The sequence below is a fragment of the Protopterus annectens genome, chromosome 1.part1, assembly GCF_019279795.1.
Source record: "Protopterus annectens isolate FY-2018-M chromosome 1.part1, PAN1.0, whole genome shotgun sequence".
Classification (NCBI taxonomy): Eukaryota; Metazoa; Chordata; order Ceratodontiformes; family Protopteridae; genus Protopterus; species Protopterus annectens.
Genome location: NC_056726.1, coordinates 1,824,177,989 through 1,824,193,356, shown reverse-complemented (window position 1 = coordinate 1,824,193,356; position 15,368 = coordinate 1,824,177,989). Strand labels below are relative to the sequence as shown.

Here is a 15,368-nt window from a genome sequence, read left to right as displayed (position 1 = left end):
AAACAAGGAGGGACCAGATATTACCTCTTGTGTCGAGAAGCACTCTGTGTGTGGTAGTGGACGATCTCATCTAATGGCTTTCTCATATCAATGCACATTCCGGGGAAGTCCAGTGTGATATTAGACAAGCTGAGCAGGTACATTCTTCTACCTCATGAGTGGTGTCATAACAAGAATGTGACAGAAATGATTTTTCACCAGTGGGCCAGCCTTGCTGTGGTATTTTTGCTTCTCCACTAAACAACAAATGCAACAGCTACTTTGCCCTAGTCCCACAACAGGGGGAGTCACTGAAGGATGCTGTACTTTATGATTGGCTCCCTGGTCTGCTATATGTCTATCCACCAATTCCGCTAATTCCAGAATTCCTGCAGAAAACTGCCATGTTGAAGAATAAGGTCATCCTCATTGCACCTTACTGGCCTCAGCAGATTTGGTTCCCCTTTGTTTGACCTCATTTACTTCAGCAACCTTGAGTTTCGGATCCTACTCCAGTCCTCCTACCTCACCCGACGGACATAATCCATCCAGACATATCAAACTTCAGGCTGACAGCCTGGCTTCTTGAATTCCATTAATAGCCAAATATACTATGCTCTCTTTCACTGTTTGACTTTTACTTTTATCTTCATATAAACCTTCAACACGTAAGCTCTTTTCTAGCAAACGCAAAAGATGTATGTATTGGACACATCAAAATCAAGCTGAAACTGTTTCAACTCTGATACATAACATCCTTGAATTTTTGAGCATAATAAGAAGCTAGTTCTTCAATCATTTAAGTTCAGTTAGCGAATTCACATTTTCATACTGAATTTGAGGGTTCCTCTGTGACCTGTCATAAGTTGTGCAAAGCCTTTTTGCAAGGTTCTCTTCTTTTAAGGCTCCGTTTTAAAGACCCTACTCCCCCATGGGACTTGAATCTGGTACTGCAGGCACTTATTCATTCCCCTTTCGAACCAGCAGCTAAGTGTAACCTTAAATACTTTATATGAAAAACATTTTTCTTGTAGCCACTACTTCTGCTATATGAATTTCAGAAATTCAAGCTTTGTCTTCAGAACCTCCATACTTGATTTTTCATAAGGATAGAGATACCCTCAACCTTCCCTCAGGAAATATCATCAAATATAACTCCCCTTACTATCACTAGGGAACATTGGGCCCAGACAATATCCCAGGATGCCTTCTAAATAGCATGAAACATGACCTATCAGGGCCTCTGGAATTACTGTTTAACTGTAGCCTTCAGACAGGCTTCATGTCTCATGACTGGAGAAAGGCAACAGTCATCCCTCTGCACAAAGGTGGGCCATCTACAGACCCTGGAAACTACAGAACCATAAGTCTCATTAGTCTTATAAGTAAAGTCATGGAAAGCATTATCATGGAGATGATCAGTAGAGATATAGTAAACCTCCAGACACTGGACCCTACCCAGCTTGGTTTTGTCAAGGGTAGATCATGCTTACTCAACCTGGTGGACTTCTTTGAGAAGGTCACCAAAAGCAATGGATGAGGGCAAATCGTTCTCACTGCCTACCTTGACCTGGCCAAGTCATTTGACACAGTACCCCAGTCGGGCATCCTTTCTTATCAAGGTTGTGTCATAATTGAATATCAATCAGTCTATTAATTTGCCAGTTTTCTTCCCCAATTTTACTAACAAAGGTGAATACACATTACATTTACTAGATGTTCACAGACAATTATGTTTATACCTGCATAGAACAAAAGACAAGGAAAACAGACCAGCTGTTTGTCTCTTTTGCAGACTTGAAATTGGGAAAAAAACAGTTGCCAAAGTAAACCAGGTGGCTATCTCATTGTATTTAATTTATGTATAAAAAAATGGGTGCTACATTACCTCAACCAGTACAAGCTCATTCAACTAGATCTATGGCAACGTCTTCAGATTTCTATCCAGGAAGTCCATGGACGACATATGGGCAGCAGCTGCTTGGGCTACTTCCCATAACTTTGTTGCTCGTTACAAATTAGATCTGGTCTCCAGAGGTAGAGCATCATTTGGTTCATTTGTGCTCAGGAATATACTTCCTTGAGTCTGCCCAGGATTTTAAGTGGCTTGGGACTCTGTTCCATTACTTGAGGATAGAATGAAAATTGACATCATCAGATAATGAAGTTATGTACTAACCATAACGTTCCATCTGTGCTGCCCATTTTCATTCTTTCTCAACTCTCCATCCACCAACCCCCATCCTTTGCAGACGTCTGGAAAAATGAGTTTTACGTGGATGTCACTGTCCTTTATATTGAGCTCCAGATATTATATTTGACTGCATGTGTATTTTTCTTTCACCTCCTTTATATGTACACAACTCACATATATATTTCCTTTCTGGCAAAATCAGCAAACAAGATCTGAGGTACTTGGAAGTGGTGTATTATGGGTAAGGGAGAAGCTTGAGAGTTTTAAGTTGCCACGAGCTTTAACAGCTGAGTTGGATCCGAAAGATGATGAGTGCATAACTTCTTTTTTTTTCCCTACATTCTGTTAACAACTGTTAAAACTTTCTTTGCCATACAAGTGAAAAGCGTTTTAATATTACATACTATAAACCCTTATTTAGCTCACAGTCAGAGCTGCCACTTTTCTTAGCTTCTTTTCTTTTGCTTCATGTATATCCTCTCCCAATACATATTTCATATTGAAAGACAATCTACCCTATGTCATGTTCATCACAATTTATAATCAGTATCACACAATATCATAGGCTTAAAATTTTCAATAAGCACTTTTCTGGAATCATGTCACTCTGCAGAATGTATTCTTTCTGATAGCCATTTGGTCAAAAACTAATGATGGAAAATCACTTTTGATAAAAAGAAAAAAATATAGGTACGTATCTGTGTGTGTATATTATCTATACGTGTGTATATATATATATATATATATATATATATATATATATATATATATGTGTGTGTATACGTATGTATCTGTGTGTGTGTATATATATATATATATATATATATATATATATATATATATATATATATACGTTATTGTTTTTAATGGGTGACCTCCACACCCAACAATTTGTATAGACTAACACCAAGGTTGCACAGTAGTGGGGAAAACTGCAACCTCTTTAATAGCCAGAAGTTGTTTTTAACCTTTAGTCCATGACCAAATGGCATTAGAAAGAAAGAGTTTGGCAGATTTATTCATTACTAGTGGTGTTCCCCAGGGCTCAGTACTGGGACTGCTCTTATTTGATATTTTCTCTGATATCAGCGGTTGTTGGCTGACCAATCTTGCACATCCACTCTCTGTAGGAGGATTTGCAGGTCCTTTAGGAGGGACTAATATACACAAGCAAATGGTGCCAAGGCCACGGTTTCTTTGGAAAACCTGAGCACCTATACACCTGCAACACAAATGACGCTCTCTTCAAAACTGATATAGTTATAAGAGATCTGGACTCTTTTGAAGGCAGTGAACTCTCCTCTGGCCACTATGTGTCAGCAGTACATAGAGACTCTTTCTACTTAGCCCAGCTGATTACCAAAGCTATATCTTCTAGGTCCAGGGATGTTATCTTCAAAGTTGACACCTGCCTTATTAGACCCATAACATAATATTATGCTCTATTTGGCATACACATTTCTAGAAATGTAATGCAACGTGAAATACCCCAAGCTTGTCTTACTTAATAAAATCTAGGGCCTGAACTTTTTTAATGCTCTATCTCCATTTTTTTTTCATCTCATACAGACTACTACAAGGTGACTGATGCCTAGCATTCAGGGCCTGAAATTACTTTGACCTGCATCACTTCTTATTTGTTTGCAAAACTGTTAACTTCACAAGCAGCCATACAAGAGTCCTAAACCTCCACTGCAACATAAACAGAGTCTGCTGGAATGACAGATACATCTCCCAAAGAATTTGTTTCCCTTGGAAAAGACTTGAACTTCATAATAAATAAAGTAGCGCTCTAACCCTCTTCTGACAAAACCTAGATGAATCGGCGGGGAACTGTAAGACCCCAGATCAGCCTCTACAATCCATTATGGATAGGATTAAAATGTAGTGGGAATTGCAGTGGCTTGTTGCCAAATAATCTACCCAGTCAGCTGCTTAGTACTACAGACAAACCTATGACTTGTAATGCCTATTTTAAGTTATCATTCTGTACTTGCATTTTTTCATTTTTTTTCCTCTCCCTCTTTTCTGTGTGCGATAAGATATACATTTCCATTTTCATTTTGTGACATGCCCATTAACTTGTCATTTTTATTTTGTGTGCTTTCTGATTATAATTCAGACATTTGACTGTTCATCCAAAAGTGACCCTTTTTCCTCATGTCAAATGCAGTGTGTTTTGGACACCTACTAAAATGACTGATTCAGGTCTCCACAAAAGAAGCATTGCTTTAAGTTGGTACCAATGAAAAAATGGCCCTTATTTTCTTTAATCAATATATTATTATATAAACTATATATTTTGTTATTTTTATACTTAATGGCGTTATCCCATCCACCTACAAGTCCTTATATTTCTTTTTAACTTTCTTAACTGCATATGCAGTCTCGTATTTCTCTGCAAGGCAAGACTGTTTCCATCATGTTAAGCTAGTCACTACAAAACTGTATATTCATTTTTCTTGTTTGCAAATTATGGTCACACACCATAAAGTTTTCCAAGGCTCCATGTCTTCTGTTTTCTTAAAACAAGTGACTAATTCAACTGCTAACGCCATTGTTTCAAAGGTTAAGTCCAAAAAACACTGGCCCATTGGGATTATTGAATGAATATCCTGTGCTATAAATCTCAGTAGTTTCAGTGCAGTATCCTACATAAATGTCTGTCCGTTTATTATCACTCTTGGATTGTATTTGTATGCCTGGTCTTTTGACAAAAAAAAAAACAGGGTCTGATGTCATTTTCATTCATTTCACTCAGATCTGGCTTGGACGCTTCTTCTAGCTCATGGAACACTGAAACTCTTGAACTCCTCCTTTTCCCCATAATGCCCTAGTCAATAACATACCTCAGACTTTGTTTGCCGCCTTAGTGTACAGAAGTGGTCATTGTTTACTTTTGACTGAGCATATTTTTTTTCTGTGAGTTGAAATTATTATTCTATTATAGTCTTTCTTGTGCTTTTTCCCTCATTATTTTTTTTTTGTACTTTTAAGTACTTCTATTTTACTTGTTCGGGTATTTTTCTTGTCTCCCTTGTTAGTGTTATTTGTTTCTTAATTCTTTACTACTTGACTTTTAATTATGTTCTGGTTTCAAAAAGTGTGTAGCCTGCAGCCATAAAATTCCAAATTCCGACACACACTCTAAATGTATCTATTGTTTAGGCCCATCTCACCTTAATTCTGATTGTGACATGTGTAGGGTCTTCAATTCATGGGCCTTGATAGACAGCCTGCTTTTTTCTCTGGGGCTCAACCCCTCAGAAAAGTTGAGGTTCTCTTCCCAAAGAGTCAAGAAAAAGATCTCCGAATCTGTCTACCTCCTTGGCTCCAGTATCTGAACCTGCCAGTAAAATAGCTCAAGTATCAGATCCGACCACTTTCGATCCGAGACCTAGACTGGATAAATCTCCTTGGATCTGATCTTCTTAACTGCTACTGGATCCCTTTTCTTCTCAGCTCCCTTCCCCCTTTTTGGAACATTCAACAGGATGACACTCTAGACCATCTTCTGCAACATCATCTGTTCGATCATCCAAGAGTCTGACAGGATGATGAGGAAATACCTCAGGACTCAGATTCAAGTGGGAGTTCTTCTGGCTCTGATCCCATCAGGTCCAGAGACCCTTGTCAGTACTACTCCCTCATTATTAGCTCCTTCTCCAGTCCGATCTTTGATTTCAGAATCATCAGATCCAAACGTCCTGGAGTCATCCACCTTGGATCCAAAGATGCTGGCATCTTCGACTCTTGTGGCTTCTCTGAGTGGTTTGGCTTGAGTACTTTAGAGCTGGACGACTCTCAGAGCTATAATGTTTATGCGAGCTCTGGGGTGTTGAAGTCGACTCCAAAGTGAGCTTCGGCACTAGACAAATTGTGTCCAACTTCTTCCGTGAGTAGTTCTCCTTCTAGACAGAGGGAGCCATTGGTCCATAAACATGCCTTTAAGGATCCATCGGTTTCTTTTTCTTTGAGGCATTCTGCATTCGAGGTAGTGGAGAGAGCTTTTTCTGTTCTCACAGTTCAGACTTCTCTTCCCTCTTCAGCTCTAACTACATGACTGCATTCCACTCTGTGTCCAGAGCCTCAGTCAGCTGTGCCACTGGAACAACCAGCCAAAACCAGTCTCCAGACCACCCAGCAGGGTGTGGTAATCTCTTCTGACACTTCTCCGGAGCATCCCATTGAAGAAGTTCCCACTACGAGGAGGTGTAAAATGAGGCACTTAGACGCTCTGCAAAAGTCTGTCACAGAAGATACCGACTTTGATGAAGGGAAAGGGTCTCCCAGATTACCACCTGATGATGATGCCTCATTTTAAGAGATCTTAGAACTCCTAAAACAAAGGGATGGTTGGTTCCCCCCAACAACCCTTCCCAAAAGGAGTCTGTATTCCTGGAGGTCTTTGGCACTGGTCAGTCTACCTCTTGGGTGACTCCGCCCATCGATGATTTCATTGATTTGGTCTCTTGGCTTGCGTAGACGGAGCCTGATATCATTGAGCTTATCGCTAAGGGACCAGATAGGATCCTGGCACAACTAAAGGATAGAACCAGTTGGAATACGAGAGTACTAGTTGATGCCATGGTCATAGCAGCAGCCACTAAGAAGGAACTAGCGGAACAAAGTTGCTCTGTCCACTCACCTAACAGGGAGTCTGGGGCAATGGACAGATTCTGGAAGTGGGTCTCTGCTTCAGAATCTTTGCTCTTATGTTCTGAACTACTTGGCACATTTTATGAAACTTCAGAGGGATTTGATTAAGGAACATTTCAAATCTCTTACTGAGACCATATCTTATGACCTAGAGAGTACTGTTTCATTGCCGTTGGCTACCCTGCAGTTGATTTCAAATTTGTCCGTGAGGCTCATCTCCCATGCAACTGAAGATACCTCACAGGCAGCGGGTTCAGACTTTTCCATCAAAACACATGCCAGGATATACTTGTGTGACTTTGCAGAACCCTTCAACTTTTCCTTCAGAAAGGAAAAACCCTGTCTACTGTGGGCATACATTTTTCAACCTATCAATGGACCTCTTCTAAAAAACAACAAGGCAGATGGAAGATGTTCAAAAAATCTCAGGGTCTCTTCCAAGATCCACATAGAGACAGTTACCTCAGGGGCAAAGGGGGAAACTCTAATGGAAGACGCAGTCCGCATGGCAGAGGTGGTCTGCATAACCTGGGATCTAGGGATACCTTTTCTGACAGATCCTATTAGCACTCCTGAAAGGAGTCCCAACTATCGTCTCTGGAGGCTATCTGGGTCGATTATCCCTTCACCAGAGAGCCTGTCTAGAAGTTACAAAAGATTCATTGGTGTGGAGGATAATATCCAGAGGTTATATAATACCATTTTCCCATCCATCCTCATTAGTAATAAATAGAATCTCCAGTGTTCCACCCAATCAGAGGGAAACAGCAGCAATAGAAATTAACAAGCTGCTAGAAAAAGTCATCCAAGAGGTCCACCAGACCAGAGAGAATCTGGAACTTACTCAAGATTCTTTTTAATGCCAAAGAAGACAGGGGACTGGAGACTAATTTTGTATCTCAACAATTCAAATGAATCGGTTTAGTACACAAAGTTCCAGATGGTCACAGTTCAGTCCACCTTGCCTTTTCTGGTGAAGGACAAATGGATGTGCTTGATAGATCTTCAGGATGTATACTATCACAAATAAATGAATAGACAATCCAGGAGATATCTACACTGGGAGCCAGTCGTTACCAATTCAGAGCTCTGCCCTTTGGTCTCACCACAGCCCCCAAGGTGTTTACCAATTATATGGCAGTAGTAGCAGCTCACTTGAGACTGCAAGGATTCTGGGGGCTTCCATGTTTGGATGACTGGCTCAAAACCGCTCCAACCAGGCATCATTTGAGTCATGCTTGAGAATATGTACTCCACTTTTGCTCTCATCTGGGGATTTCTATCAGTTACAACAAATCTCATCTTGAACCCACACAAATATTGGAATTCATCGAAGCCTTGCTCAATGCAATCACTCAAACAGCCTCTCTCTGTCCACAGTTCAAACTATTCAGTTCCATATCAAAAAGATAATTCAAAATTCTTCACCTTCAGCTCAACTGATTCTCCAAGCTGTGGGATCCATGTCACTGATGATCATTCTGGTACCATTGGTAAGGAACCATATGAGAATTCTTCAGTAGACACTCGCAAAGTAAAGCAAGCTTGCAAGAATTGCCTTCTATGCTGGATACATTCTAGTCAAGCACAAGGAGGTCATCCCTTTGTTCTCCCCCAAACCAAAGCCATAGTGACCACACTCTCTTATTGGATGGGGGGGGCACTTCTTGGGAAAGATGGTCCAAGGAATGGGTCTATGTTATGTAATCAAACTTCCAGAATTTCGAACACCATATGTTCGAATTTGAAAGTTCGAAATATGACAACAACGAAACCCCAAAACAGCAAATTTTTTCCCCCAAGGAAAAAATTTGCTGTTCCGAAAAACACACACACAACACAAGCACACCAAACACCTAATAAACCTACACTACACCTTACATGCACAACTATCTATACACTAACCTTAACTCAAACCCTAACCCTAAGGTCCTTCACTATCACACACTTACCTTACCTGCACCCTAACCCTAAGGTCCTTCACTATCACACACTTACCTTACCCGCACCCTAACCCTAAAGTCCATCACTATCTAAACTTACCTTACCTGCCCCCTAACCCTAAAGTCCATCACTATTGCATACTTACCTTACCCGCACCCTAACCCTAAAGTCTGTCACTATCGCACATTTACCTTACCTGCGCCCTAACCCTAAAACCCATCACTATCACACACTTACCTTACCCGTGCCCTAACCCTAAAGTCTGTCACTATCGCACACTTACCTGACCCGCACCCAAACCCCAATGTCCGTCACATTCACACACTTACCTTAACCCGATCTGAAACATTCCCACCACAGTTCAGAAAATGTCGAAGCCGTGCAAACAGCCAACTGAATTCTTTCCCTAGGAAGGAATTTGAATTTCTGCGGCTTCAACATTTCTATTTTTTGAACTTCCCCGTTCGATCTTCCAAGACTTGACATTTAGGACAGTCTATTAAATAACAGTAACCCCAAGGAACATGGTCCCCTGAAGAGGCCAAGATGCATATGAATGTCCTGGAAATGAGAGCTGTCCTAGTGTTGAAGGCCTTTCAAGACACACTCATCACTGGGACTATTGCCATCCAGACAGACAGTATGTCAGTGGTCTGGTACATCAACAAACAAGGAGGAGCCAAGTCTTATCCTCTTTATTGAGAAGCTGTGAGAGTATGGCAATGGGCAATATCATCCATTAATTTTCTGATAGCAATGCACATTCCGGGGAAGTCCAGTATGATTGCAGACAAATTAAGCAGGTCTATTCTAATGCCTCATGATTGATCTCAGCATGAAAGTGGCGGAGAGGAATTTCCATTGATGGGGCTATGATTTCTTTGCTTCTCTCCTCAACAGGTACAGCAGGTTCTATGCCCTGATCCCCTCACTGGGGGAGTCACAAAGGGATGCTTCACTTCACAGCTGGTCCTCCGGTCTAACTTTATGCTTATCCCCCATTACCCATTATCCCCAAATTTCTTCAGAAAGCATCTCGATTGAAGAGCACAGTTATCCTACTTTCCCATTACTGGCCTCATCAGATCTGTTTTCCTTTCCTTTGGCCTCATCTTCTTCATCCACCCTGGATCCAACTCAAGACCTACTGTCTTGCCCAACAGAAATAACTCATCCGGAATTTCCAAGCCTCAAGTTGACCACATGGTTTCTCCAGTTCCATTGTTTGCTATACACTCCAGGCTCTCCTCCCCTGTTCATCACATCCTTTTATCATCCCACAAAGTTTCCACCAGGAAACTTTACAAAATTAAATGGAAAAGATTTGTTGTTTGGGCATGTGAAAAGAATGTAGACCCTTTTTCAGTACCAATTCCTAAGGTTCTTTACTTTTTAGCCAGAATTTTCAGTGAAGGTGCTAGCTCCTGTACTGCAACAATACAATTAGCTGCCATTTCTAATTTTCATGTAGGAGTAAATAATTCAACCTTAACATCCTCCAAACTTTGCAAAACCTTTCTCACATGTTTCTTACTTAGACCTCCAATAAAGGACCCCATTCCTCCTTTGGATTTAAACATTGTTTTGCGGTCTTTAACCTAGCCCCCTTTTGAACCATCAGCTAAGTGTGAACTAAAATTTTTGACCTGGAAAACTATCTTTTTGGTTGCTGTCACTTCTACTGGGAGAGTATCAGAATTACAGGCCCTGTCATCTAAACCTCCTTATTTGATTTTTCATAAGGATAGAGTATCCTTACTGACCAATCCTTCCTTCCTTTCTTCCTAAGGTTACGTTAGAATCCAGTGTTAATCAGTTATCAATCTTCTGGTCTTCTTTCCAAATTTGAGGAAATTGAAACAATTATTTGTTTCTTTTTTGGAATCAAAATTAGGCAAACCAGTTTTTTAAGTAACTTTAGCAGAATGTTTGACTGATTGTATTACTTTTGTATACAAAAAGTGGGTTTGCCTTTACTAAAACCACCAAAAGCCTATTCCACTAGGCAGATGGCAACTTCCTCAGCCTTTTTATTTAGAACTTCCTTGGATGATATTTGTGCAGCTGCAACTTGGGCTAATCCTCATACCTTTATTGCTCATTACAAGTTAGATTTGGTGTCTAGGAGAAGAGCAGCCTTTGGCTCAGCGGTGCTCAGGAATATCCTTCCTTAGAGTCCTCCCCAGATTTAGGTAGCTGGGGGCTCTGTCCCAACAGTTGAGGAATGAATGAAAATGACAACATCAGATAAAAAAGTTAAGTACTCTCCATAACATCTGTGTTGTCCATTTTCATTCCTCTTTAACTTTCCTTCCACCAACCCCGTCCTTGTTTGTCTCTTGGAAGGATTGAAAGATACTGGAGGCACTGCTGTTCCTTTGTTTGAGTCCTAGATTCTTTATTTAATCCTTTCCTACTGCTTTGCAGGTATAAGGAGCAACAAACAAGCTCTGAGGTATGTTAGTTGATCAGCGCATTATGGGTAAAGGGAGGAGCTCAAGAGTTTGTGTTTCACAAGATGGAAGAAGCGGCCGAGTCAGATCTAAGGATCGGATCTGAACCCAACAGTTAAGGAAGAATAAAAATGACAACACAGATGGAATGTTATTGTGAGTACATAACTTTTTTTTCCCGAAACAGTAACTTTCTATATAGCACCTGTGTAACTCTCAACTTTACTCTGGTCAGGTACACCTTTAGCAGGCCATTTTATGTCCCCGTGCTTCTCCTGCCAATCTACCACTGTCCTGAGGGAAAAAAAACACTATGGCTCCTTCATCCACCTCATAATTTTTCCTGGAATACCACTTATTCATGATATTTTCCAGGACATCTCTTCTCTTTCTGCTGATTCAGACTGTGCAAGCATTTTTGACAAAGCAGTGTTTTACATTCCTTCACTGTCCAAATCCACTCTTATAATTTCATATTGCTATCTTGCCTGCTGCACATTAATTTCCCAGATTTAGCCTCTGCACATATCTGACTTGTCTCAGCCACCATATTGGTTTCTTCCCCTCCAAGCTGCCTGTCAGGAAGCATTCTCTGCTACCCACGTGAAAAGTAGGGGAATTTCCCTGATGTTATGGCAAAGCTTCCCTAAGTATCACCTTGTGTCTCTCCAGAAAATAGGCTGTTGTCCTAGGGGGACTAACATGGTCAACAAAAAAAGTAAATAGAATTTAAAAAAAGCACAATTAATACAACACAAAGTCTGAAAGAGCATTTGAAGATTCTTTGTAGGCTGACAAAGAAGGCAAGTGCCCTATACCCTATTTTAACTTAACTCCAAAGTTACAGCCCTCTCCAGTATTGCCTAGTCTTGGAGTTGTAATAATAATGTCATTGGGATATGGGGTGGCCACATCCACCAACATGCAGCAAACTAGACATTCAGATAATATGTAATGTAGTATTACTTTTGTTGTAGAAAGGTGATGTTTCAGCATTTAGATTTTCACTACTTTGTGCTTTTAGAGATCCATTTAATGTGATACTTAACAGGACTGTGAGTACAGAAACTGCGCTTAAACTCCTAGTTTAGGTTCATGTTAAATTAACCTTAGACACTTAATGTTTTCTAGCTGCCATTACTCCTTATGCCAGTTGAAAGGATCTTATGACTTAGACTGTTTAAAAAAATAAGTTTTCCATTTTAGATTTAAAAGTGGCCTGTAACATCATTTTAACATTCAAAGCTGCATGCTATGGGGAATTCCTTTCTTTTGCTGTAATGGTTGCAATATTGTTAAAGTAACCTTGAATGCTGATGGCAGATTTCATGTTCCTGTTTTTAGTGACATTTGGAACATACAGACTGTTTCATCCTCGAAATAGTGATAGATGTGGGGCAAAAGAGTAATGGCTTTCAACTGCAGTGATGTAGAAGTGGTTGTACTCTAGAATGATTCAATCCCTCATCAACATAAAAGGTCATTGCTTTTGCCTTTGGTATAATGTAGCTATTTCTGTATCTGCAATAATACCCGCATTTTGGAGGGTGATAAAGTATTTAGTTATTATATGTGATTTGATTTCAATTTTCATAAGAGGCTGTCATATATTTTATCATTTTGATGGCACTATATGTCTCTTTGTACCTTTCACTGTTAAATGTATCATTTTTGTTCTATCAGGTATCAATCTTTTTGAAGGATAAAGTACAAAATTCAAATGGACGCTTTGTGCTACCAACCTCAGGGCATGTTCCATGGGGTACTGAAGTCCCAGGACTTATTAGGTAGGTATGTTTCATTTCTAATTGTATTCTCCCTGAAGACCTGAAATTCTATGCAGGTTTAACTCTATCTACTACTGTTTAATTCTACCAAAAGTATTAATAACTGGAAGTTTTTTTTTACTTGGTATGTTATACATTGATTCAAAATATCTGTTCATTCAGCTTCACTGCATCATATGCTCCTGCAGTTATCAGTTGCTGCTGTTTCACATAGAATTGTGAAAACAGAAAGTTAGTTTTAGGTTTAAAGCATCTATTTTTTTTAATCTTTGTTATAAGTGTTAATTGTGTAATGATAGATAACAGTAGTATTTAATATATATAAATAAATATATATATATTCATCCGTAGGTCACTATTACAGTAAACTAAGCTATGTTCCAGTCTGTCTAGCTGTATTCTGTTATAGTCACTTATCGACCCACCATATTCAATAATGGGTCCAACAATACATTTGTAAATTGCAACTAAAACCCTCATCTCTACTAACATCTAAAAATTCTGTTCATTTCACAGTAACATAATCTAACAATTTAGTCACATGTAATGAGATGGATTATCAACTGGGTGACGGGTAGGAAATGTGAGGTAAATATAGGTCATTTGTTTTCTGATCTTGCTATCAATATTAAGATCCAATTCCTCCACAACATTAACTTCTTGCATACTTTCATCATTCATTGCATATGGAAATTTAGGGATCGTATTCCCAAAATGCATAACATTTGTTTTTTTAATATTAAATTTCATAACATTGTCTGAGGCCCACCCAAACAAATTATTCAAATAATTCTGAAGATACTGATCAAATACACTTGAAATCACATAACCAACTTTTACATCTGGCACATATCTACATATCTGACCATTAATAATGCCAGGAAAACTAGCCGTAAAAATACCAAACAATACTGGACACAGTACCGAGCCTTGAAGCATGCCAGCTGTTAGACTCCCTCACATCAGAAAACGAATTACCTATTTTTTACCTCACATTTTCTACCTGTCAGCCAGTTGATAATCCATCTCACTACATGCGCACTAATTCTACTACCCTTCATAATGGAAATAATCTTATCATGAGGCATAGTGTCAAAGGCCTTTGACATATTTAAATAGATTACATGAATGGCCACCCCTCAACTCAAAAGTATTTCATAAATATCCAAAGAAAGAAAGCAAGTTGGTGCAACAAGTCTTACCTACAACAAAGCTATGCTGAGTAATATCAAACTTCTCACCTAAGATGTCAGTAACATATTTTCAGCTTACCAGTTCAAAGCATTTTCCAACAATACTGTGAGAATAATTTTCAACCATTAATGTATAATTTTCAACCATTCCACTGTCACCACTTTTAAACACTGGAACTGTATATGCCATTTTTTTTTCAAATGGCAGTTACATAACCTGTTTCAAGTAACCTTTGCAAAAGATCAAACAGGTTGACATTTCGGTAATCTAGGACAAAAAATTCCAGGTATATCATCTGGGCCATTAGAATAATTGTGCTTAATCTGCTTTAACAGATCATCTGAACTTAACAAAAAAAAGAGAAAGACAATCGCTGAAAACATCTATAGACATGTACCCCTTCGTAGTAAGGTTAGAATCTACAATATGATTCAAAAATATATTTGATGAAAAACTTGTATCAACAACTGATTCTGAACTAACAGTTATAGAAACACCAGTGTAAACATTCTTCTTATAATGGTTCAGATGCCCAAAAAGGCCTTTTTGTTCAACACCACATTACTAGCCAAATTTGTTTCATACTTTTTCTTGGTAAACCTCTCTTTAATATCCTAAATTTATTATGGTTAGTCCTTCCAGAACTCTTCATCATTCTTTTCCATAAGTTTCTAAGTCTTTTAGAATTTTTTTTCTAAAGTTGCATTCCACCACAGGGATTTATACCCCTTTGGTTTCATAGGGACCATTGGAACATAAGCAGTTTGTACAAAAAACATAAAATTTCTTACAAGCATCCTGAATATCAGCAGTCCCAATAACCTTCTTCCAATTACATTCTAGTAATTCCTTCTTTATCTTATTATAATCATCACTATAAAAAGCAAACCTAAATCCCATATCATTAATGGTTTTAACTGACCTATCACACTCATACATCCAGGTGATACTTAAATGATCAGAACCAAAAAGTTTTGGAGTTCAGATGCCTTTCATTCCCATGGATGAAGATGTTCATGTATGCCTTTTTGCCCTTTCCTGTGATAACTATAGATGTCCTTCCATATCTCTGTTGTATTCTTTACAATAGAGATTCCCTGCCTAGGGCGGCCCAACATCCAGCCAGTACACCAAAGCCTTTAAGTTGTAATGGGTATG

The 15,368-nt window shown here is 39.1% G+C and overlaps 1 protein-coding gene across 1 annotated transcript in view; it reads left to right on the top strand.

The window, feature by feature from the left end:
* OSCP1 (organic solute carrier partner 1) overlaps window positions 1-15,368 on the top strand; it is a 789,745-nt gene that overhangs the window by 408,668 nt on the left and 365,709 nt on the right. The window contains exon 5 of the mRNA XM_044084814.1: window positions 12,913-13,016. Coding sequence (XP_043940749.1) covers window positions 12,913-13,016 — 104 coding nt within the window. The remainder of the gene's footprint in view (window positions 1-12,912; window positions 13,017-15,368) is intronic.